Source organism: Lithobates pipiens, unplaced genomic scaffold (assembly GCF_037356315.1).
Source record: "Lithobates pipiens isolate NorthernLeopardFrog02 unplaced genomic scaffold, aLitPip1_a1.2 Scaffold_1, whole genome shotgun sequence".
Taxonomy (NCBI): domain Eukaryota; kingdom Metazoa; phylum Chordata; class Amphibia; order Anura; family Ranidae; genus Lithobates; species Lithobates pipiens.
The window spans coordinates 67,023,609-67,051,412 of NW_027507685.1; the positions used below are offsets into that span (position 1 = coordinate 67,023,609).

Sequence of the window (27,804 nt, forward strand, 5' to 3'; positions counted from 1 at the left end):
GACTTCATCACGGCCGATCACGTGGTAAACAGCCATAACCAATGGCTGTTCACCCCCTTCGATGGCGAGCGGTGTCTCCGTGACACACCGCCACCGAAGAAACAGGGATGCACGATCGCGCGCATTCCCTGTTTAAACCACCACATTTGACAGCCGGCGGTCAGCAACTAGTTAATATAGTGCCAGTCTTATTGAGATATTTTTCATTTATGCAATGCACTTTATCTTTGTTAGTTATTCCATCTCACTGGTTTCCCTTGGCATTTAATTACGTTTTCTTCATGTGATATGAGCGGTGATTCGGCCGTTGTATCTGGGAACCTGATTTGCTGATTGATGGTTTCTATGGCACTATATAAACAATGCGTGCCGTCTGTGTGTATCCTGCCCCACGCTGAGGAAGTCCCACCTATGGATGTAACGCGTACGAGGTCAGGTGTCACACATGACATCACCCGCAGCCATCTTGTTGGTTTGTTATTATTCCATGTAAATGTGCCGCCACTTGGATCTGAGTGTGGCTGAATGATGGTGACTGGAGAGGGTGTATAATACCTGGGGATCTACTTACTGTTGTGTAACCTGTTTCAAGTCTATTACATGAGGTGAGAGGCCATTCTTACCTGTGGTGGAGGGATCCCTATCACCGGATATTCTGTTTTTTCACTGCACGCAATATGATTTGTGCTGTCGTCTCCTACATTGTACAGAGGCCAATGCGATCAGCTCTCTCAACTAACATGCTGAGTTCAGAATCAAACATACCAAGAATAGTCTTTACATATATCCTGGGAGATATTGTGGATAAATATTACTGTCCCATTTTAAGTAATCCAAGATAGATTTTCTCAGTCACCCCGTGCCACCCTGGACTTAGACATAAGAGGTGTATAGGGGGGGGGGGCTGAAAAAAGGGTTTCCCCACCTTTACAGCAGCTTGGCATCCACAGCAGTCTCTGGGCAGCACAGCATCATACAGGCCTAGTGGTGCTCCTTCTCCCGCAGCAACTCTCACTTGTGTCACATGGGCAATTGGCAGCACACTTCCCTGGACCTGATCTACCTGCAGCCAGAAAACCTGTAAGATCTCCAGCCTCTACCAGTCCATATCCTCCTCCCCCCCCCCCCCCCCCCCTCTGTACACAGCACATAGTCCTTAATTCTTAATTGCTCCCCTGGTGTCTAATTACCAGTTGCACTTCCTTCTTGAGTCCCCTCTGGGTCACATCGGAAGGGTTAAGTCCTGGTTGCTGGTGCAACCACTCAGGATCCTCCACTCCCTGCTGTCCTTTAGTGGTGGAAAATGGAGAATAGCTATTATTGATTGGTCTCTAACATTTCCAAGCTGTACAGCAAAAGCCATCAGCCAAGGTTAGACTGGATATTTACGTACACAAAATTGGATGATATAAGTCATACAGCTTCAACTCACTCACTAGGCTACAAGAAATTTTATTTCCTACTCCCGGCAGTGTTTTTCTATTAGTACACTGATATGTGATATAGTAACCATGTGGTATAGCAATCTGACCCTCAAAATTGGCACTCAGGAAGAAGGAAAATTACTAGTTGCATATGGTAGAAGCTACAAAGCACAGAAAGGTAAACTGGTAGACTTTTTGCAATGAATATAACTGACCTGGAGGGAATTTTTTTCAGTAAAAGTAAAGTTTAATTTTAAAGGGATGAGTTGGCAATCCTGATTTGCAGGTGCACAAGCTATTGTCCTCCAAGTTCATATCAGTGGATATGACTTCTTTTCGGCAATAATCCAAGAATATGTACGTGCGTGCGTGTCAGTGACAACAGTCATGGGCTCTCTGCAGAGCACTTAAGCCACTTTCACAGATTACTTTTAGCAGAGCTGGATGGACTTCATAAGGGCTATTTTTAGACAGAAGAGCTGTGTTTAGGAGAGGGAAACATGACGGGTGTCTGGGGGGAGCTGGATATCCCATTCAGGAAAGCAAAGTTTAGCCTTGCAGGAAAGAATTGAAGTGCTGAAAAACAAAGCATCCCTCCCTGGCTGTAGCCACTGAGACTCCTTCCTGTATCACGAAGTCAGGTCCAACTGAGAAGCTCTAGTGTAGGATGGGAGTTCTGTTGTGTAACTCATCCACTGTCATGCTGCTTGCTATAACCACTTGCATTACACAGGGGTACTTTACTGTGTCTTCTATTGACTTTTGTTGCAATTTCCTTTATAAGTTATGTAGCAGTTTCCTTTACAAAGCCAATCCTATTTCATGAGGCTCATTTTTATGTTGATTTACCTCCAGTATTAATGTATCATTTGGCTAAAAAGTAATTGCAAGTGGGTTTATATGTACCCAAGAGAATAAGGTCAGAGGTCTCAAACATCTCCACTACTCTCTTTGAATCACAGATGGGTTCTACCATCTGTATATTGGAGGTAACCCTTCATTTGGCTAAGTGGGAAGGATGGGGGCAATTGGATTTCAAGTTTTTTGAAACAGCAGTACTAGTTTTGTGAATATTGGAATAAAAGGAAAACAATTAGTTATGTGAGATGTTTAGGGTAAGAAGTTTTAAAGACTAAGTTCAACTTTTTTGGAAATTAGTCTATGCAGTCAAGGTATTAAAAATCTGTGACTCTTTCTAAAATGATCATTCATTTTATTGTTTTACCTGTGGGTCATTGGGCCCCTAGTTAGCCTGGCTTATAAACCCCTAGTTAGCAACCCCCACTTCCTGTTTGATTGCAAGAATACAAAAACCCTTGGTTTTCAGTTCTGCAATGTGAAGAGTGAGCATCCAACAGTTTTCACGCCCTAGCAACAAGTCAGGATGTGGGGGTTGATAACTAGGTGTTTATTACCCAGGTGTATGAGATGAACCAAATGACCTACAGATAAAACCATAAAATCAATTACCATATTACAAAGCTGCACAGATTTTTAATATCTACTGGGGCCCCTTGACTGCATAGGCTAATGATGTTAAGCCCTAAATTATTGTGTTTTTTATATGGTGTTTTTGCAACAATGACATTGTTCTAAGAATCCCACAAGCTGCAAGTACATTTGTTTCTCAGTTGACAATCTCTTCCTCTTTGCAGACTCCAAGTTATACTGTTGTCCGGGAAAGTCCATTTAGTTTGTAGTAGCAGAAATTTCACATGAACCAGATGAGTCACAAGAAGTGGAACACTTGTATAGGTCAAGATGTATTTTATTTTTGTTCCTCTACCAATCATGTTCCCATCAATTACAAACAGAAAAAAAGCTAAAAATAAATTTGTAGGAACCCCTTCGCACAGCTAGAAACAATGCCTTAAAATGAGATGAGCCAACAATGTCTGCAAAGTTTAGATTACTTAATGAGTGTTAATGTTACTCGACTTGTAAAACTTCTGAGCAGTGAGCACATGGTTGGTAAACTGTTCTTGAACAACCATGATACTCTGTCAAATCTTTTATTAACTTCTTCATAAAGTAGCAATCTTCCATGGATGTGCAAATATCTATAACACACTAAATTAGGCAAATTTAAAGGCCAACTCTGCACAGAAATGATGGGGGAGATTTACTTAAACTGGTGAACACAGAATCCATTGCAACTGTGCATAGTAACCAATCAGCTTTTAACTTCAGCTTGTTCAATTATGCTTTTGACAATAAAAGCAGGACGCTGATTGGTTACGATGCACATCTGCACCAGATTCTGTGTGCACCAATTTTAGTAAACCCCCCCCCTATATTTTGTTTTGTAAGTGGGCACAATTGTATTCATCACATATCTTTTGGTGCTCTAATGAAAAATATATACTAGTTTTTGTCTCCAACCTACTACCTTCCAAGGTCAAAACAAAGGAGTCACTTGCAGCTGGCGAAAAACATAAATGAGGACAGCATGACAACAACATCAGTTGGCTTTGTAATTGCAGTTTGTGTGACATAAGGAATTTTGATAGGGATAATTGGTGTTGAAGTCCCTGGTAGGTATTAGGTGTGATTCAACTTATCACTTACCACACAAAACTAAAATATACATGTTAGGTGTAGTTGGACCTTAAAAGAGTTTCCTTCTTTACCAATATATTTATCCAAACCTTTTTGGGAACTTTGAATAATAGATGAAAGAAGTAGAACTATGCTATTTATTGTGAGATAAGGTTTTCCCTGCTATCACTCCCTGAAAAGGATATGCCCTCACTCTGTTTGTGTATCTATTTTATAGAAATGGGTTGATAGCTTCATAGTGTTGTTTTTTTGAAGACACTTGATTCCTACAGCTTACTGAGTCTGGATATCTGCTAAATACATAGCAAATATCATCTGTTATTGTTTATTCTAGTTATTGGTCTATGAATATTTTCATACCAGTAATCAGAGTTACTTAAATGGTATCTAATATGCACTTACCACCCTTGTAAAGTGAAGAACCTATTTGCCTTTGGTAAATCAGCCCCAATGAATCTTAATGCCTTGTCAGTTAACGTGATTATAGAGGTAGAAGTTTATTTTACCTTAATGCATTCTATACATTAAGGTAAAAAACCTTCTTTGTGCAGCTCCCTACATACCCCATTGTACTTACCTGAGCCCATTCTCGATCAAGAAGTGGCTCTCTCCACTCTCTCCCTCCTCACCGGGCAGATGCACTGTCTGTGTCTATACAGGTGTGCCACAATAAGAAGCGAGTTCCTATGGTGGCACATCAAGAGGAGGAACCAGGAGCATCGAGAAGAGGAAGATTGGGGCTGCCCTGTGCAAAACCTTTGCACATAGCAGGTGAGTATAACATGTTTGTTATTTTTTTTTTTAAGTTACATTTACAATCACTTTAAGGTACAGCTGTGCCCATACTGTTGACATTGAAGCATTTACATAATTTTTCCAAGCAGTAAAACATCTCTGACCTTTGTAAATGCATGTAGTACACTGTAATTCATCCTGCAAGATCCTGAAACATCACAGCAGAGACTCTAAAGTGGTTTTGGTCTATATTTAACAACTTAGAGATACCTGCTTCAAGTTTATATTAGATGGCTGATAGGCTACAAGGATTTCGCTATGCTTACACATTACATGAGAGATCAAAGCTTGTGAATTTGAAAATTATTTACTCCATAATACTGATCATTATAGACGTAAGTGAGAGATTGTATTATAGTGATTTTGTCGGTTGTTCACATATTTAATGTACTTAGTCAGGGCACAGGTTCACTTTAAAGCAACTCTTTTGATTGTAAAAATGCATCTTTTTTGCTTGCACTGACTCTATTGTTATTATTGTTTTGCTGAACAGCTATTGCCACTGAAAGTTCATCAGCAACTGAGACTCCACTATGTTCAAATGAGTTTCTTTTGCTGGCCACTATGATACTACAGGACGGGTGGAGTGGTTGGAACCACAGTGGATAGAAGAATATGAAGACATCTGACACTCCCAGAATTGTCTAACAGGATAGGTCTCCCAGAGGCTGTAGCTCTTCATAAAATTGACGATTCGAGTCAATGCCCAAAAGGAAGATAAAAAAAAAAATCTCGCAAAAGAGTCACATTATTCAATAAAAAAAACAAGGAAACCCATTAGTTGGGCTGTGTTTAGAGCATTCGTTGGCCTTAATAAAGCTATGCTGAGCACAAAAAACATTTGTTGTATTGTAAATTGAATCTATGTTCAATTACATTTTTACACTCAAAGCAAACCTGTTCTCATTTGTTTTATTATGTTTGATGCACAACTTTTAAATAAACATACCCAAACAACTAGGGTATCTTAGTTTAACTATTGGGGCTATTGATGTTGCAACTCTCTCAAATGTGTGACAAATGCCAGCTGCAAAATGTTTCTATCAGTATTATACATTTCTAAGCCCTTGTACACACGGTCGGAGAATCCGTCGGAATGTGTCCTATCGGACCGTGTTGTCGGATAATCCGACTGTGTGTGGTATGCATCGGACTGATTCCGTCGGAATATCCGTCGGACCCAATTTTCCAACATGTTGGAAATATTTCCCGACCAACTGGTTCGATCGGACATACTCCGATCATGTGTAGAGAATTTTGATCAGACTAAGTGCCACGCATGCTCAGATCAAATTCCTACATCAAAGCTATTGGCTACTAGCCTGAACGTAGTCCCATCGTAATGAAATTACGTCATCAAGTTCTGAGTGATCGGATTTTTCGACTTAGTCCGACCGTGTGTATGCAACAGTTTCAGACAAGATCCGACGGACAAAATCCGACGGATTTGGTTGTGGAAATCTCCGACCGTGTGTACAGGGGCTAAGAGTTCAGGGTCCAAAATACCTTCTATTTAGTAGATGGGAGTAAATAATAATAATAATCATGATACCAGATTGCTAACACATGGATTGAAAAACATCTTAATGAGGAAAGAAGCCTACATGAGACCATGAGATAAGTCCTGCTGTATCCAGGCAATTGTACGGGCAGTTGCATGGCATTGGGCATTTGCAAGCCAAATTAATAATGTAGTCATTTTTTTATTTAATCACAAGTGGCTGCCTGCTTCAAGCATCCAGCCACCTTTAAATGTACATAATTGATTTTTTGAAGTCAAAACAGATTTATTCAGCCAAGACCAAAAATTACCCCTCAAGTAAGTTACGCCCTTACTTTTTCATTTTGATGTTGTGCAAAGGATTTTCCATACCAAGTTTTGTTTTTTGCAGCTGTGAGGAAATGGCTGTTATTGTATTTTTCATAATGTGATATTTATAAACATATCTAAAAAAAAAAAAACTTTTAACTGCATTTTTATTTTATTTTTAGAATCCAGGAAGTAATTTTACAGTAAATGGACTTTACAGAACTATATGCGCAAGTAAAATGAGGAAATCTAATTTATAAATATTCTCCAGACAGTGCAGAACCGGAAATGGATTTTAACGTGATTTGCAATTTGTTTTATTATTTGACCTATTAAAAATTTAACACAAGTAGTTATGATTTTTCTCATAGATACTCTTATAGCACAGGTAGTCTCACATTTCCCCGCTGCAGGAAATGTTTTCATTTTACAGGGACAGCTACCCAGCATTCTATAGATATTCTCTAGCATGCATTGTAGAGCATCCTTATTCGGAGAAGGATAGCTCAGAATAGACATTGTCTTTGTAAATACTGAAGGCTTTTGGTTAATAAGCAAAGATAATTTGAGTGTTCATTGGTATAATTGTAAGGCATTCATTGATGGTAAATCATTCACTGTCTATTGAAACACATTAACCATGGATAATGAATTGGTGAATGTCACATTCAGTGCTTTTTAAATAATTTTATCTGCAGAGTAGTTATTCTAAGCTGAACTCCAGGCAGATGTTTTTAAAAAAAACAACGAATGTAGCTATGTAGTCATTAATTATTTTTATTTTTTTAAGTAAAAACTAATGTAGATACCTAAATATGACTTGCAATCTCCTTTACAGCAGCACTCAGATTGGGAGAAAGAGGGGTAAGACTGGGAGACTGTCAGGTGCGCTGCATGCAAATGTGCCAGCAAGGAACATGATGATAGAAGAACAGAGCAGAGAACAGACCCCATCAGTCTTCTCTTGCTCCTCCACTGTCCAGTCAGCTGGCTAGGGGTGGAGAAAATATACTGCTGTATCCCTTCTTTAATCTGAATGTGTAACAGAAAAAGGAGGGTCATCCTCTTGACTGTACTGTGTTTTACACACATGTAAATCTCAGGACTGGTTAAAGAGAAGTACATTTTTTTTGGCAAGTATAATAGCTCTTGTGTGTATTTTATCTGTTTGCCTGTAATACAGCTTTAAATACATTATACTTAAGTGTACTGAATCACAACTTAGTAAGACCCCACACATACTATTAGATTGTCTGCAGATTTTTGTCTTCAGATTTACCAAAACCATATAATATGAGGTCAAACCTTTCAATTTGTATGCAATCTGGCAGGCCCTTGCACTACATGGTTTTGGTAAATCTGAAGACACAAATCTGCAGAAAATCGAAAAGTGTGTATGGGGCCTTAGACATCAGTGTGTCTGAAAGCTTCATAAGGGGTCCATTTTTGACTTCACCCTCTTGAACAAGAATATTCAATGCTTATCCTGCATGGGGAGAACACGTCACACTTTCCCAGTCTCCGCGGCTCAGTGTTTGAGTCACCACTAATCAAGTTTGAGCAATGTCACATTAGACAGAGGGAAGCATTGCAAGCCAAGTGTAACTATCAACTTCTAGAGGTTGATTTACTAAAGGTAAATAGACAGTGCACTTTGTAAAGTGCAGCTGCTCCAGAGCATAGTAAATGAGGTAAAGATTCACTTTGCAAATAATTTCCAATCACGTGCAAGAAAAATAGAAAAAACAGCATTTTTGCTTGCATGTGATTGGATGATGAAAGTTAGCAGAGCTTCTGCTCATTTACTAAGCTCTGGAGCAACTTTGCAAAGGGCACAGTCTATTTACCTGTAGTAAATCAACCCCCAAGAGTTGATAATTACATAGGGATTTAGATTGTCAGTGGTGTGGAAGCTGAAAGGGGTCCCGGAAAGATAAAAGCAAGGATATTATGTTAGCTACTACCCCACTTCTACCTTACTCTTCTAAGCTATGATTCAGCTTTTACTTTAATATAAATATTATTTTTACTATATTTTTTTCTTTTTATTACAATAATTAATATTTTAAATTATAAAAGTAATTGTAATGCAGTGCACACTTGACTGTTGCAAATATAAATGAAGAAAAATGAATCTCCCCTCTTAAGGTAATTATGATGATGATAATATTAGCAAAATATTAAATATAGTTTATTTTTTTTTGCCTTCCATTTGTAACATAAATAAATATATTCGCAAAGAACAGAAGGCAGGAGTAATGTTTTCCTTTTTTTATTATTAATAAATACTGCATTCTTTGTGTGTTTGTGTGTGTGTGTATACTATTGGTATTGTTAATGTACCAAAAATTAGAACTATGCTTTAATTATGGCACCATTCACAACATTATTATTCTTTAATAAAGATTTCTATACCTTTTAATTTATATATAATATATATATTTATATATATATTTATATATATACAAAAATATATCAAAGTAACTCTAAACACAGAGGAAGAGTCTGAAGTTCGGTTTCATTCGCATATAATTGTTTACATTTTTTCTTGTTCATATAATATTCAAGGTTACAGTTTCTATATATTATATTCTTTTGCACGCATACACATAATGGAAGGTGCAGAGTTCAAACATCATAAAATGTCTAGGTACTGAGAGTGAAGAAAATGCTTATGCTTTTAGTGATTAGCTTAATAAGGATTAAATAAAGGATGAGGGATACTGGCAGTCCATGAATAGTTGGTAATTTTGAAGCAAAACTGGAAGTCTGTTTCTGAATAAACACTACGTTTTGATATTTTTTGTAACAAACAGCACCATAAAAAAAAAACAATATATCAATCACTTAAAATGTCAACAACACTGTCAATATTAATGTGTAAGAGAACCTTTATGCCATAGTTGCATCAAAATTTGGAGGCGATTTACTGAACGGCACAATTTTGCACCTGCACTGCAAACCCACGCTTATTTTTTAAGACATGCGTCAAATTAACAAATCTATAGGGACTCAAGCTTGTCCTCGAAATCCCATCTTATGAATTCTCCCAGCCACTTACATTCTATCCCTTCCAAAACTGTGTATATTTACAAAAAGTAAGACATGATCAGCACCAGTTTGGAAAGCAGAGCTATACTATGTAAGTCTAGGGATGGTTGCCGAGACATGGGTCTCAAAGAAGATTTACTGCTCCCCTGTTGCCCAGTTGCAATTGTGACTACAGGAACCCCATTCATATTCACTGTTTTTAAAGTATAATTGAGTTAGGGTACATTTAAAGAATAGAAAATAATTACATGGGGTAATGCAGATGTTGGATTTGTTCCATTTTGCAAATCGCACTCTTGGTCTCACTCTCATTTACTTTTGAAGAAAAATCCTTACAGGACTTTAAACAACTGGCAGCAGTTAACAAACATATGCATTTTCTTTCAGCCTGCATTTTTGGAATCATTTCACCTTCTTTAACCATGAATAGGAAATTAAACTCAGACACAACATTACTCTCATGGCAGGCTCTGTTCAAAGGACATATGGATTTCTGTATGGACTGCTCCAAAATTACCATATTACATAGACCCCAAACACTTTGTACATTATGAATACAGGCACACAGATTACATATAATGTTTTGGAGTATACATTTTTATTCCCAAATTTGAAATTTGGGATTATTTATAGACAGTTGATTTTGACTGTCTTCATGGCTTGATGGCAGAATTGATCTGTGTGACAGCACAACAATGCTTACAAAGAACCCCCCACTCTTACACAAAAAACTTCACCATAAATCCATCTGTTATAACTGGCTCTGTCTACCTGAGAAAGGTGAACCTTTGAAATACCTTGAAATCTAATCGTACATCATAGAGTAAAAACAAAACTACTCATTGGTGGTTTCTTCTTTCACCAAACCAACAAAATTAATTTGAGGTTCAGTTTGCTGAAAGTTATAAGATAACTGCATTTCTTTTAGCTACCCTTGTCTCTGCCCAATGGAAGAAGCAAATAGCACCATTTATGTGTGTTTGAGACACTTGAATCCTCAGCCTATTTCAACATCATTTGGCGTGGAGAAGGTCACTCCTGACTGCCACTAGATGGTAATATTGGGTGGACAGGTTACTGTCATGAAATCTGAGTTAAAGTGGAACCATGGACAAAATGAAAGATAACATATACCGTATGTTGTTGACTGTCACTATCAGTAACATGGCAGTTTTTGTTTCTCAATTCCCCCCAGCAACATAGTGTTATTACCTGTTTGTCCTAAATTATTTTTCTACTTCTTTTAAGAGGGTAAAAAAGCTGCTCTTTCCGAAGTAAAAGCACACAGATAGGTTATAAACCTTTAGGTTGGATAGTCTTAGATTGACTTTAAATAAATGACAAACAAATTAAAGCCCAACTCCAGCTTACAATTTTAAGCAGGTAATATTTTTTTCTTCTTTTGGAAAATAATGGTTTAAACCAAATTAATAAACACTGGCTTTTGTACACACCCCTGTCAGTGTTAAAATGTTAGTCCCAACCCCTGTCGCTGTCACTGTGGCTGGAAAGTTGGGCCTGCTAACCACTTCAGCCATGGAAGGTTTCACCAACTTCATGACCAGGCCATTTTTTGCAATGCGGCACTGCATTATTTTAACTGACAACTGCGCAGTCCTGCAACACTGTACACAAATAAAATTGTTGTCCTTTTTTCCCCACAAATAGAGCTTTCTTTTAGTGGCATTTGATTACCTCTGTAGTTTTTATTTTTTGCGCTATAAACAAAAAAACACCAAAACTATTTTTTTTACTTTATGCTATAAAACATATCCAATAAAAAAAATAAAAATTAAATCAATTGTCTTCATCAGTTTAGGCCATAATATATTCTGCTACATACTTTTTGGTAAAAAGAATCCTAAGAAGCTTATATTGATTTGCGCATAAGTTGCGCCTACAAACTAGGGGATATTTTTATAGAATTTTTATTTATTTAAATTTTTTTACAAAAAACGGCGATGATCAGCGATTTTTAGCGGAGCTTCAACATTGCGGTGGACAATTGGACACTGGCACTTGTACAGTGATCAGTGCTAAAAAAATATGCACTGACACTGTACTAAGGACACTGGCAGGGAAAGGGTTACCATCAGGGGCATCCTTGTCTGCTAGATTATGCTTGAATAATATACACACACAGGGAATCCATTGTTGCCCTGCTGCTCCACTGCTGCATGCTGGGTCCAATGCCACCATCTTCTTTCCTTCGTGTCATTGGGAGCCGGCTGTCTTTTCCAGGTTCATTCATCTGGCCCTCAATTACACACTACTGAGTCCACCATCCTCCAGCTGCTCTCTTTAAGCTACTGCCTCCTGGAATATTTGCCAGAGATATCTCTGGAGGCTGCTGGGTCAAAGTAAACATCATTGTTGCCTAGATGAGAATGGCGGGAAGGGGCAGGTCTAATCATACAAAAAAGAAGTAAACAAAAGACAAAAACTTTTTTTAAGATTGTTGAAGTGCACAAGTTGCAAAGATACAAAGTGGTTTACTGCAGTGAAGGTCTGGTTTAACTGTTTTCAATAAGAAAGCACAATGGCAACTGCAGACCAAAATAGAGGCTAAGATGGTGCCTTCTTTGGCTGCAAAAGGATAGGAGGGTTAGTTCTGCTTTAGTGGAAATTGAAAAATAATGGATCCACTGGCAGGATCAGAAGGGCATAAAGCTATACCGTATTAAAAGCAGGACACGAAAAAACAAAACTCGCTGTATTAATTATAGTGACAGACTGCATTATACTGTATATGTATTTTCTAATATTCCCCATAGATCCACTTCAAGGAACAACCTGTCTCCCAAAGGTATCCAGAAATGGTGGATTTCACAGCACAAACATGGAAAGAGACCAGGATGTCTGTAGACCATGCTGTGTCAAACATACCAATAAGGAATAGAAAGGTTATTCATGCTATTTCATTTTTTTCAGTGTTTAGGGAAAAAACTAGGTAAAGCATATGCTTAACACGTGCAGTTATCCATTAACTTGCAATTTTTAATAGCAATTTATAAATATACAATTTATAGTTTTAAATTATTATTTTTGGTCATTAAAGGAAATACCGTTTTCAGATAACTTTCATTTATTGGCTGTAAGTGCCTTCTACAAATATTAATAAATATTGTATTATTTTTCTGTCTAGATTGAGTTTATATATATTTTTGTAGGCAGCCATAATGCTTCTGAGTTAGCTACTGTAGGGTCTTATTTAGTAATATAGTTATGCACAGTAACCCACAACAAGAAAAAATATGGCATACTTTCTTAAAGTGAATCCAGACAGAAAGAGCCAATGAATAAATGTCAGCTAAAAGGAGAATCCCCTTTCAAAGACAAAAAATAATATACTTTCTATAAAAAATGGAGGATAGGAAAATTGGATGCACTCCCCGCAACAACCAATCAGAAACATGCATTGATTTTATTATAAGCACTAAAGAAAATACAATTTGGTTGGTTGCAACATCTTCGCTCTAAATCCCCTCTAGTTTTTATACATGGATCAGAATATGTTACCAAAATAGCTCAGCCTGTTTGATTACAATAAACTGGGTCCCGCATTCATCATGTTGAGTTATGCATTCAAAAATAAGAGAATTAAAGAAGTAAAGTATACAATAAAGTGCCAAATTAAATATAATTTAATACTTCAAAAAAACTGAAGTAGCTCTGGGTTAGATTATCATTTTGTTCAGGTAAAATTAGAGAGGTACTGTCAGCTTTCCTGGATTAGGCAATAAAAAGAACAGGTTGGCAGGTGTAAAAAAATTGGTGGAAGTCTGTCCCCCATGGTTCCATTAACAAGTGTAATAAATTTCCTATTTTTTGTGGAAGCCTTCATTTTTGGAAACCATAAAAGAAGGGGAGGACTTAATAAGATCTGGAGGAATTTCACTGGAATAGAAGAGTGGTTGAGCACATGTGGATGGAGTTTGAGCTGACCAAAGGGTCAAAATGCTCAAAGATTAAAATTTTAAAATGTTGGAAGTATATATGTTTTATGAGTGAAATAAAATAAAGAACAGTAAAATTAAAAATGTGTGTGTTTATTAAGGTTTATTAAGCTAAGCCATTACTATCTAAACAAATAACTAAGGTTAATTTAGCTGACCACACAAAATTTTAAAACAATAACCCGGAATTTCTTGTGAAAAGACATTCTAACTAATTTATATATTAAAAAGAAAAATGTTTTTAACATTTAAACTGTAAAATGTGTGGTGTATATGGCTTTCAGTGGTAAAGTTGTTTTTGATAATGTAAATGTAAACCTTAACTGTATGACATTCAATTTACTAAAAACCTGTGTGTCATAAACACAAATACAGTTTTCACCTTGGGGTTGTCACCTACCTGTCTACATTCACCCCAGCAATGACTGCATAGCAATTCTCAGGGCAGGCTTCATGATAGTTATAGGTTCTTAATCTGTGTTATCTATATTGAAACACCCAATTGTGGTCTCAATCAGAAACCCTTATGACAATGCAAGATCACAATTTGGAGACAGGGACAAAGAGTGATCACTATAAAATTAAATGCCTGAAGAAGGACCTTCATGGCATAATCACCAGGTATTATTATAATGAAAGATGCAAATGTAAACGTATTTCAAATTGCTTCTGAAATTACATTAACATGTTAAAGCTTCCAGTATATGGAATTTGAGTTTACATATACTTTAACAAAAAAAAGTTCATGTTATTCTGTCACAATAAAAAAACCTTTCAGAATTTTGCCTTAACATTTTGTTATTAACATTTGGTAAGGCATACATTTTATAAAGTTTTTTACTTTCTCCAATTAGAACTTTAAAGACCTACTCTCTAGCCTGTCATTTACAACAAAAATGTTTTATAAAGAAACCCATTGCATTTAATGAGAAATATTGTATCTTTGCAACTGTCAAGCACATCAGCAGATAACATTTTGCATGCAAATGAATCTATTTGAAGCGCTCTACTATTAAAGAAGCTGCAAGGTTTTGTTTAAATGCTATGTTAAATGGCTATTCAACTTATGGTCATAAGAGTACTGACTAAAATTTTGAGAATCTTGGAATTTTTAAGATTAACTAAAATATCAGAAGCATTTTAACAGAGGTATTATAACGGAATAATAAATAAAATTCTGATTTTTTTCTAATTAAATTGTAAAGTGTAATTATTTTGGTTAAAAAACAATTTACAAAATTAGGTAAGAAAAATAAGAGTTTCATTGAAGTCACAAAAAAAACTTGAGTAAATTAACCCGTAAGTTAGACTTTCTAACCTGAGATGAGGCTACGCTGCTTGATATCTCTATGGCCGCGTACACACGGGCGGATTGTATGGCCTACTTAGTCCGTCATACAATCCGACGGACAGTCCGTTCTACTTTCGAATGAACGGACTTGACCACACACGGATGCACAAACAGTCCGTCGAAAGCTTGCGCGATGACGTGTACAGCACGTACGACGGGACTAGAAATAGGAAGTCCAATACACAGCAATGCAACCTTTCACCGTGTAAATCCTTTCTGAGCATGCGCCATTGTTAGTCCGTCGAACTAGCCTACTCACGAGCGGATTGTCCGCTGAAACCAAAGTATGACGGACAGTATTACGGAAATTCCGAAATACTTAGTACGCCAGACTGCACGCTGAAAAAGTCAGCTGAAGCCCACACACGAGCGGACTGTCCGCTGAAATGTGTTTCGACGGACTAAGTTGGCCATACAGTCCGCCCGTGTGTACGCGGCTTATGCCATACATTATCCGAGTGCAAAACATGATATTAATGGTAGAGCACTATACTGGAGGAGCATGTGAAACAGAACTACTGTACTGATGGCTTTTACCAAAGTAGTACAATTTCTTATACAATGAGCACACACAAAAATGCTTTTATATGACTGAAAATATGACAGTATCAGTTTTATAAGTTTACTTTTATGAGCTGTTTACCAACAAAGTGATGGAAATAATTCTAGTTTGACAGGATGTGCTTTAAAGGTAGGTAAGTACACTTCTTCGAAAGTTTAATAAAGGCACACAGATCACTTAATATCTGTCTACATCTGTAGAATGATCTCCCTTTACATATGTGGCATCAAAAAGTTATCACATTTCCGAAAATTGGTATGCAAATTTTAAATTGGGAAATTAGGAAACCCTTAAAAAATGTGATCCATCTTTAATCCATCAGCCCTTAAAGGGTTTGCCACTCGTATTAGATAGATGCCAGATAGTTGAATAACTTAATGCTTCCATGTATTTCTCAAGGAATCTAAGGCAAACTTTAACCATAAGGACCCATGCTTCTGATTATCAATCTTGCAATTTCTTGCAAAAAACAAATGAAACTTTTTGTTGTGAGAGCCTCAAATTCTGACTGATGGCAACCACTTAGTTATAGCAGTAAATGGTGATTGCACATATATGTGACTGTTTGTTAAAGTTCAACATTAGGCAAATATTTTCTTTTTTTTATATTCTCCCATCAATGCCCTCAGAACCAAAAGGAGAGATCTTAGGGGTGGGGGGCTTGTGTAACTTCCTTCCTTTTATGGGCAGGCCCATTGCAGCTGTTTATTTTTAAAATGTTAAATGGATGTTTTCATCATATAGTTCTTCTTTAAGTATATTATGCAGATTTATCTTTTCTGACCATAGAATTTCCTTAAAAAGATTAATTCATTTTTTGGAGGATCTCATGAATTGTTCTTGTTCATATGACCGTGTACATTTCTCTAAGGGCCCATTCACACCAGCTATGGTGGGACTGCGTTGGGTGGCTATTCCAGAGCAGTCCCACGGCACCACGAGTGCAAGACAAGGCAAAATGCGTTATGGCATGTTCATACCACTGCATTGCGATGGTGTGTGGGCAATGTGCACTAAAAAAAACGTACTGCGTGCAGTACCATTTTACAGCACAGTGCAAGTCACCACGCACTGGCCTATGAAACTCTATGAAATGTCACTTTGTGACTTTTCAAGAAAATGTGTTTAAAAAGTGGAAGTGGAAGGCAAATCCTGGGGCTTGTTAGGGTGAATCATTTTACCATGTAGCTCATTTCACTACTCTGAAATCAAAAACCATTGAGTAAAGTTTGCATTAAAAAAAAGTATAGAACCCCAACAGTACTAATGCAGAAGAAGGATATTATTGGATAGCTAGACTCATTTATAGACCATAGAGGTATTTCTTCCCAACTGATGCTATTATTTTCAATTCCAACATTTTTTTTACTACATGATTTCGGTTTTATTTTTTCTGCTATTTTTATGTTAATATTACCAAAATATATTTATCTTTTTACTACATTTTTCTCAATTATATTTAATAGTCATTTATTTTATGTTGTTGTTTGAAATAAAAATGGACCTGGGAACCTAGCTTTTTAGAAAACCCTCTTTGGAGCTAATATTTTTGAGTTTTAACATGCTTGTGCCCACTAACAAGCCAGGTAGGAATTTTGTGCAAAGCTTTTACCATCAAGACAGTTGCCATGGTGTGGTTCTCATGGATGATCACAAGAAAGGTTGATCTGCTTCATATACTATAGAAAGCCTCTTATGTCCATCCAACTTTTGGAAACCATCCATGAGTACTGACATTAGCATTCACCAAAGAGAACACATGTCTTTCCCAGGAGCAAGCCTAGGGCAATGCTGTCTGGGGAAGCACTTAAAATACTGCCACCCATGATTCAATAAGATTATGGCCTGATAACCAGGGGGAAAAAAAAGAAATAAAGCCTAAAAAAGAAAATGAATGCAACCATCACATCTAAGAATTGGTAAGCTGCAATATAATAAATGTTTTCTTTTGGGTTTAATATCACTTTAAGAGTGTTTGAAGGCACGGGATACCATAACTTGCATCCTGCTTCGAACTTGCAAGTATAATTGGATGGAATATCAGATATGAAGCAGACTACAGCCCAGGCTGTCCAACAGTCTCTTCTTGTTACTAGTCAGAGGTAGAAATTAAAAACATATAATAACATGTAATCACACTTCAACTAATAGAGGAACCAAGAGGTCAAGTTTGATCTCTAGCAACATGTAAGATTTTAGGAAATATTTATGCTTTATTTATAGACAATTAGGGAAGATATGTAGATTATTGATTACATGTAATCCCTACGCAGTTTAACTTGAACACTGGTTTAATTCCTGGTCAGCAGAACATCATAGAAAATATGGTTCCACAAGATTGGCTACATGTTTACATTGTGAATTATAATAGCTCCTCAATATAACTGGGGCACCAATTGGTCAAGTGCCTAGAAGTATTCAATGGTTATGGTGAGAAACAAAAAAACAGTACCTGCCAGCAATCCCACACTTTCCAGGTCCTGTTGGCTGAGGAGGGTGAGTTTTTAACCCTCAAAACGTTTTATGTGCAGAATTTAATTTCAGATAGGCTTTATTTGTTCTAAAATCTCAACTTGGATTGTTGAAAAGTGTGACTCATTTATGGTTCTGAGAGAAAAATGATCCTTGTCTGTGTTGCAGCATGTCAGGGTGTCATATTGGCCCATTTTAGTATTGTAGATACAATAAAGTGAATATCTTATCTTGTTAAGAAACAGCATAGACTGTGATACAGTTTTCTCTCAGAAATGAGTCCCGTTGTTTGGATTTGCTGGAGATAAAATACAGCTCAAATGGTGGCTCCATTCACGTGATAAGAAATTACTTGTTTTCCACAGACACCAGTGAATGATAATCTCCCAACAAAGGCCATTCCTTGCTTCATAAATGGGCTGAAAGCTGCTGATCTCTTTTGACCTGCAATCTGCAATGCATTGTTGTGGCACATTGCCATGTAAAGCTTCATTGTTTTAACTTAACCTACACTACTTTGTGTCTGTCCCAATTTATTTGAAAAAAGCACCTTTATAGAAGATTATTTAATCCTATATACATAAACTTGCATTCAGTGACCATCCCCCTTGTGGCACTGAACCCAAGCCTGTCTGCAAAGCACTCTCTTACCATCGCCCCCTGCAACAACTTATTAGGTTTTATTCTGTTAGGTCCCCTCTGTTAAGCAATGAGTATTCTCACATATCGTCAAGGGCATATATTTTGCACAGTGTTAAAAGTGTGTCTATAATTTTAGAACTTCACAAAACAGATGGGGTCCAAATATGTGGTCTTAGAAAAGGGATTTTGTTAGCTGGGTGAGCACAGTAGCAAGTGTTTACAGCGAGGGCCCATGAATCCTTGGGGATAATATTACTACTTCACTGACATTGTCTAGTACGTTCCAAAAACAGAAGTAAATTGTAAATTTAATGTAAATTATTGCCTCAATACCTTCACGGTTACTATTTGAAATAGGCAGAGATGATTCTAAATAGTGGAAAGAGCATTGGCATGCCCCAGTAACCCCTGGTAATAAATTTAGCAGGCGGAACAATAAAATTCTATTTCTAATTGGTTGTTCAGGGTTAGGTTCGTTTTCATGTTGTTCTTTGACCTTAGCAAAGGAACCCAGGTAATTCCTGAGAATATAAATACTTAGACCATGCTACAGATTTTCTACATATTTTAAAGGGAACCCATCAGGATACAAATTTGATAATTATCACTGTTGATTGTTTTTGAAGGGCAAGATCCAGGGTAGACATTATGCTATGATAAATCACTTAGAAGAAGCATGTGTCTTTGAGACATCCTGACATCTAATATACAATTTTGAGACAAAAAAGATAAAGATTATAGCTTTGGAGCTTGCAGCTTCAAGAACAGGTCACTAATGGCAATTTCCGTATATCTATCTTCATAGATTCCCTTTAATTGCACATGTTTTTATTTCTACATATGACTTAGTTGGGTATTTCTAGACCTTTGACTTTGGGTTTTCCCAATGCAGTTTCTTTTCACAGACCTATAAAAATTATACATTTCATTTATTTAGCTCTATTCCCACAGGTAATTCAAAATAGCGCTCATTATTCCATCAATTTATAAATACCCCCTCCCCATCCTCACCTCATGTGGTATATCTGTCCATTCTGGACTAGCTTATAAATCTACCACACGATACACCAGCAAGACTAAACCCACAAGGTTCTTAGAACACAGTGGGTATCAATATAAAAAAGAAAAGAAAACAACAAAAAAAAAAAAATGCTGCTACCCATAACAATCAGTCAGGAGCCAGCTTTCATTTTATAACCTGTATTAAAAAAATAACAGCTGACATCTCCTTGTTTGTTATTGGTAGCACTATTTTATACTAATTTTGATAAATTATCCCCAGTGGATACTAAAATGAAAGCATTCAATGTCACTTTAGAAACAGTGGCTAAAAACGAAACAAATATAATAATACAGAGGTATGGGCAAGAAAGAATAGAAACATAACCTATCCATGCAAAATATATCTCCTTTGGTTTACATCATATCTTGATATGTGACAAAATGCATTTCACCTAGTTCAAAAGTAGTTTAATAAAGATTTCCTTCTTGAATTGAAAGAATAAATAAAATATGGCTCCCTAGCTTGCCATTGCATCAAATGTATGCTAGACGTGGATTAATCAGGCGTTAATTTTAATTTGACTAATCCAAGCATCCTTTAAATATGTTTTTTTTTTCCTTTTCCCTGTTTGATTCATGTTGCCATTTACCTTCAATGTCTTCTATATACTGGTTTACAAGTACAGTTCCTCTTGTGATTGCTATGTCTGCTAAATTAAAGTGCACGCATTTTCATTTTTATAATAAGCTTTTGCAGTTGATCTTGGTTTTTATACTTCCTTATTGTTCCTTTCTCAACACAGCTAAAGAGTAAATCACCAAGTGCCACGTTTACTTAATACATGGACAGTTGTCCTGGCTTTTTTCTAAGTGTTTCACTTGTAATATGTCCAGGCAGAAGATTTCTTCAGACAGCTTGTATATAACTTCCATTCTTACACAGATGATATCCTACTCAGAGGAGGTCATATGGCAGAGATCTCAATGTCATCATTACAGAACCAAAAGTCACATGGTCTACTGCAGCATGAACTTGAGGAGTTTTAGAGGTGTCTATTTAATCTGTATATCTTTATGTAATTGTATATTGTTCCACCCAAATTACATTCTGTTAAAAATATTTCTTACATTCCTGAATTGTTAATAGGGTGTTGGTAAGGCTTTCGCTGACTCTGGCACCAAGTGTTTCCAAGAAGTGGACAGCGGGAAGTACTAAAGGAGAGTAGGAAGTAGGATCATATCCATGATGGTCTTCTTAGGTCATACTGGTTTGTCAAAAGGCCTTGGGAATGGTGTGCCACTAGATGAAGATATTTTCCTGCAGACAGTGTTGGTATGATTCTCACAGCGACAGCCTGGTCTTTTTACTTTGTCATAGCCTTTCTGGCAGAGTGACAGGCAACCTTTAAGTGGAGGGTAGCAGCAAAGACAGGGCATGAAGAAAGAAAGGAAGCTCATGACTGCCCATCGAGCACAGCAGGATCCCTGGCTGCAAGAGCAGGGGTTGTCAGCACAGTTGTCCTCATCATCGGAAGAGCAATGGTAGAAGAGGCCTTTGATACAACAAAGGCAAGTTCCATACTCAATTACATTTTTGGCCGAGCACAAGCAGCGCTGGTTACAAATCCAACAAGAAGGGAGTTTCCGAACTTGTGTGCATTCATCACAAATACAACGCCCACACTCCTCACAGATGAAAAGATGGCCCATGTATCTATCTGATTTCTCCATTATCCCTTTAATAAACTGGTCTTGCTTCAGGTCACCATCCTTAGGCTGTGTCCTCATAAGTGAATGCCCTGAATTGGATGGAGTGATTCCAGTTAGTAGTCTCTGGTCCGATGCTGTGGTACTCCGAGAAACTGAGCTTATTGTACTGGAATGACTTAGATCGTGGATTAGATGTTGGGATTGGTGTTGATGACTTTGGCTGCGATGTAGATCTTGGTGATTATAGGACACCAGGTGGTCATTAGACCACTCTTGCTTTGCAGCATGTTGAGAAATGGAAGGATTAGACCAAGTCTGCATAAATGAGACAGCTGGTCGCTCCACGTAATCATTGTTTGCCCTGATGGAACGAATTTGGTCAAGGGAAAGAACCTGCTGGATGTCTCCAGTTGAAATATCCATGGCCTTGCTACCTCCTTCCTTGTATATGTAATGACAGTCACTCTTTGGATAGTAATATGTTCAAGTTGTATCTTCCATCAAGGTACATCAGAAGATCCTACAAAATATATTTAAAATGCATATGTTATATATCAAATTGATGAAAGTATACAATATTGTATTATGATATGCCAAAGAAATAAGTAATAAATATCATAATTATTAACCTTTGATAGTTTTTTTTATAAAACTTGCAGGAAAATAACTTACATAATAAATCCTTCTTAAAAAAAACGCCATATTGTTTTTACATATTAACTGTAATAAATATTGCAGCATTATAGTTTTCTTTGTTGGGGAGACTGCCTCCAGAGGACCTCACTGCAACAGCACCACAAAAAGAGGCATCCAAATTAGCATTTTTAAAGCTAAACTCTGGCCACAACCACTTTCACTGCAATATATTCCTAAATATCCACAAAGCTTATAATTTCCACTTTGCGTGCATCAAATATTTTTCCAAACCCAGATATTTCCCTGTAAAAAGTAGCAGTAACGTCATCACTGTTCTAAGCATAACCCACGCAAAGAACAAAGCTATGGGAAGGACCCAGCAGACGCACCCACTACAGGCTACCTTCATAGAAATACAGGGGTAGAATACAAGACTCATCCTACACAAGGAGAGGAAGCGGAAGTGATTGGTCTTCATTATAGGAAGCATCTGCACAGAGGAAATGTTTCACATTGGATTCATGCACAGATATGCACAGTGACACAAAGCCCTCCAAGATTTAAATAAAATACTGTTGCACTTGCTTATCCCACAGTTCAGAGAGTTTAAAGATCATCTCTTCTGTTATGAAAGTACAATTGAAATGCAGTTATTTCCTAGTTACTTTTGTGCATTGAAGATCCTTGTTGCTTACTAGAGGAAGTATTTTAGTATAGGGGCAAGGTAAAGTTTCAAATAATAAAAAAAGCTATTTTTAAAGAAATTTTTCTTGCAGTTATAAAAATATTCAATGGACAATAGATAGATGATTGCTGCAGAACAAAATTACTGGTTCAAAATTTGTAAATGCAAGCCATTGTCTATGAAAGCCGTTTGGAGGTGCTAAGTTGATGCAGTTTTTTTATTTATTATTTAAAAAGTACATTTAAAAAAAACACACATTAAATTTGGTCATTCGCCACCTCATTTGCTCTATGTATATCTTCACCTAAATCACTGGCACTGTTAGCATCAGTACCTGTTAAAGTGTAGGTAGTATAGTAAAAAAAAAAATTGTTCTGGATAAAGTAGGAGGGACTTTCCATCACTTTCCTATGTTCCACTGGGGAGACATCCCATCACTTTCTGTCCCTAGAACACAACAGGATGTGAGAGGAAACCTCCAAAAATAAAGGAATTTGTACAGTTGTTATGGAAACACTTATCACATTTAATGATTTACCATTACCTCCTTTTTTTTAGACATAGCTATAACATTTTTCATTTCCAATCATTTTCTGAACAGGTGACAATGGCTAACCTAAGGAGTAGAGGTGGTAAATCTCCTCAGAAGGGACACATACGGCAGCGAAAACTTAATTCCCACTCTTCCCTACTCTATTAAAAAGTAAAAAAAAAGTTTTGGACATACATAAACTTTACGAATTCAAAAATGTTGAGGTGTAGGCCCTCGGTATGATCAGCAGTGGACGTCAAAGGATCCTTTGCACCGTCTTATAGAATGAATTTGGTTCCACGGTTACTATATTTGGCTCCATAACAAGATCTGGACAACTATGCAACATTTTGTGTAAAAGATGTGCACCTAGTATATAAACATAGCTTACCTAGGGATAAGGGCACCGAGGGCTCTGTGCCACAACCCTCCTGCTACATAATATTTTCTTAATACTAGCCCTGTATATAATGCGTATTAAAAAGCACTCAGTGAAAGTTTTAACTTAACTCCGACCACAAGGGAAACACATGACCTTATCTACACTGCAGACTGCTTGGAGAAAACCACTTTATTTCTTATTATCCTGCCTGTAATTGCTTTTCCAGGCATCGCTCCCCTGAGATTCCTCCAGGAGACACTAGTGGAGAAAGTGAAGTGTCATACTACCATTTACATGGTGCTGTCTAATGCACCGGTTGAATAATCTTGTCTGCATATCTAAATGAATATGATATATTTTTCATATCCATCAGATTATAAAAGGACGCATCACAAGCAGTTTCAATATTAAAAAACAGACACATGTCCTAAACTTCCCTTCCAGATGAAGTATTCATTTCACTATAGCAGCTCAATTTTTTGTCTTTTGTTTTTAAAAAAATTGCTTTATATTTCTACAAAAATATCATAAGAATAAAAAATAGGGGATTTCTAACATCCATTTGATGATTTTGTTCAATGGACATTTTATTTAAAATAAAAATATATCTCTTCAGTATATTTTATTTAAAAGTTTTAAAAGTTTTTTTTTTTTTATGTATTATGGTATCTCATTTATATATTTTGTCATTAAAAGCAAGCCACCGAGTATTTTTAATAAAAACCTGTACTGAAAGAAATTCATGAGCTGTCATTGTTGACCTTTTCCTGAACATGCTTGTTTCCTGGCTCTGAAAAGAAGTTGTAAAGGCAAAAAGGTTTTTTATTCCTAATGCAGTAGCCCCCCTCAGCCACTTACCCGAGGTCCCTCTCTGTCCAGCATCGTCCTCGAGATGATTGGTCGCCGCTGCTGTCAATCAAAGTCAGCTAGCCAATCAGGGGAGAGAGGGGCGGGGCCGGGTCAGGGATCCATGTATGAATGGACACATGGAGCTGTGACTCGGCTCGGGTGCCCCCATAGCAAACTGCTTGCTGTGGAGGCACTGAACAGGAGGGAGGGGCCAGGAGCACCGAAGAGGGACCTGAAAAAAAGAGGATCTGGGCTGCCCTGTGCAAATCCACTGCAAAAGAGCAGGTAAGTATAACATATTTGTTATTTTTATGGGGAAAAACAAGGCTTTACAATCACTTTAAGCTTTCCTATGTTCTGAGTAAGTGACCCTTAATGCCGCGTACACACGATTGAATTGTCCGGCGGCGGACAATTCGATCGTGTGTGGGCTCCAGAGGACTTTTTCATCGCAAAGTCCGTCGGACTTAGAAAGTAGTTTTGACCCAAAATTTGTCCGCCGGACATGGCTTTCAGCGGACAATCCTTTTCGTCAGTGTGCTAGTCTGGCGGACTAAGAATGACGCATGCTCAGAAGCAAGTACGAGAAGGAAGCTATTGGCTACTGGCTATTGAACTTCCTTTTTCTAGTCCCGTCGTACATGCTGTACGTCATCGCGTTAGAAATCGCCGAACTTTCAGGGTGGCCAAGTCCGTTTCGGAGTTCCGTGTGTGGCCAAGTCCGTTTGTTAGAAAGTCCGGCGGATTGTTTGCCGGATTGTTTGCCAGACTAAGTCTGCCGGACAATTCGATCGTGTTTACGCGGCATAATAAGTATGAAGCAAGTAAAATCTGATGTAAGTAAGAAGACCTAACTTGAATACTTGCTCTGAGTTAGTGATACACCATAGGTTGACGTCTTTAGATTACAGTGGCTGTAAACTTTTACTGTACCTATACCCAGTGAGGTGACTAGCCCCAAAGTGATTACAAAGATGAAACAAATCCTCCTACATATGTTGTATCTGTTTATCTGCAACCACCCTGCCCTGTACATTTTAGTAAAACTCAGAGATCAAAAGGATTTTTCACATTCACAAAGTGGGGGCGGACAGCTGCAGTTACACACTGTACAAAAGCTCAGAGAGCTGATTGGAGGGAAAAGACACACACCCCCCCCACACAGCACAGAGGAACAAAATTGTGGCTCTCAATCACATTTTGTGTGCTGGAGATCCCTCTCCTGTATCCTTTTTAGCTCTTGATGTCAGGAAAACTTGTCAGAAGTGACTCATGCTGGTAACAGAGAGAAATGACAGTGCGGTTGATTTACAAAATGCACATACACTGTTGCAAAATTCAGTTGCACTCTGCAAGAGCAGTTACCCCATTGCTTAGTAAATGAGCAGAAGCTCTGCTGACTTCCATCATCCAATCATGTGCCAACAAAAATGCTGTTTTTTCAATTTTCCTTGCACATGATTTGGTATTCATTGCAAAGTAAAGCTTTACCTCATTTACTAAGCTCTGGAGCAACTGCACTCTGAAAAGTGCACAGTCTATTTCCCTTTGGAGAGAGACAAGTAGACACTATGGGGGTTATTTATGAAAGGCAAAATCATTTTGCACTACAAGTGCAAAGTGCACTTGAAATTCAGATCTAGCTCTCAGATTTACAGAGACTGCACTTCCAAGTGCACTTTCAGTGCAATTTCAAGTGCACGTTGCACTTGTAGTGCAAACAGGATTTTCCTTTCATAAATAACCCCCTATATAAATATGTGCTTTGTTCACATTTCATGTCTGAGGTTAACAACCACTTTAATATAACAGCCGAGCAACTAGCATTTCCAGATGTGCATTAGGGCAGCCTTCATATATCTTTAATATTTTCTTGTAAATTCGGACTTCAGCAAAACTTTGCGGTCCTTTTTAATTTTGTAGATCTAATAGAAGCAAGGTACTCCACCAATGAAAGTTGAGATTTTGTTTATCAGTATAGAAAGGTAGTTCTCCTTTGAGAGGGCCAACCTACAGTGAAGGTACGAAGTACAAAGACATGGTTTAGGTCTTTTTAATTTTGCAGACATATATATATATATTATTATTGTGATGTAAACTCTTTCAACAATTTGTGTTATTATTATGTTAATTCAGAAAAATAGTTTCTATGTATTGGTCATTGATCGCTGCCATTACTAGTAAAAAAAATAATTATTAATAAAAATGCCATAAAACTATCCCCTATTTTGTAAACGCTATAACTTTTGCGCAAACCAATCAATAAACGCTTATTACAGGCATACTGCATCCTGTACAGCTAATATGGTTGCAATTATGCTTGTTACAGAAACCTTGAACTGTGGAATATGGGGACCTTCATTACTAACATCTATCAACATGAAAGGTGTCTGTTTGTCATGTTGATCTAGTATCTTAAAGTGGTTGTAAAGGCAGAAGGTTTTTTTTTGTTTTGTTTTTTATACATTTACATTTATACAGAACATCTCAGTCCTTTTTTGATACAATGCATTTAGCAGGGTAGAATCAGTTTTGGTTGAAGATTATTTTGCATTTCATATCCGCTTGCTGACCGCTTCACGACCGCCTCACGCTGATATCTGTCAGCAGAAAGGCTCATACAGGCAAATTAACGTACCTGTACATTGCCTTTTAATTGGTGGCCTGCGGGCGCATGCGCGACGCTGGCAACGTGCGCGCCCGCGGCAAGCTCCATGAGTCGGGTTGTGGGTCCCGCGGACTTGATCGCCGCGAGGATACCTGCGATCGTCTCACGGAGAGGAAGAACGGGGTGATGCTAAGATAAACAAGCATCTCCCTGTTCTGCCTAGTGACAGTGTCACTGATCTCTGCTCCCTGTAATCGGGAGCAGAGATCAGTGACGTGTCACATGTAGCCACGCCCCCCCCACAGTTAGAAACACACTCCAGGACACACTTAACCCTTACCCTGCCCCCTAGTGGTTAACCCCTTCGCTGCCAGTGTCATTTACACAGGAATCAGTGCATTTGTATAGCACTGATTGCTGTATAAATGACAATGGTCCCAAAAATGTGTCAAAAATTTCCAATGAGTACGCCATAATGTTGTAGTCACGATAAAAATCGCTACTCATCGCCATTACTAGTAAAAAAAAATTATTAATAAAAAATGCCATAACGCTATCCTCTATTTTGTAAACGCTATGACTTTTGCGCAAACCAATCAATAAACGCTTATTGCGATTTTTTTTTAATCAAAAATATGTGGAAGAATACATATTGGCCTAAACTGAGGGAAAAAAAGGTTTTTATATATATTTTTGGGGGATATTTATTATAGCAAAATGTAAAAAAATAATGTGTTTTTTTTTTCAAAATTGTCACTCTTTTTTTTGTTTATAGCAC

At 37.4% G+C, this 27,804-nt stretch overlaps 1 protein-coding gene across 1 annotated transcript in view; it reads right to left on the reverse strand.

Annotated features, from left to right (window-relative positions):
* Nucleotides 1-3,171: 3,171 nt before the first annotated feature.
* SPRY3 (sprouty RTK signaling antagonist 3) overlaps nt 3,172-27,804 on the reverse strand; it is a 52,665-nt gene continuing 28,032 nt past the window's right edge. The window contains exon 2 of the mRNA XM_077451759.1: nt 3,172-21,854. Within this exon, the coding sequence (XP_077307885.1) occupies nt 20,885-21,757 (873 nt within the window). The 5' untranslated portion in view covers nt 21,758-21,854 and the 3' untranslated portion in view covers nt 3,172-20,884. The remainder of the gene's footprint in view (nt 21,855-27,804) is intronic.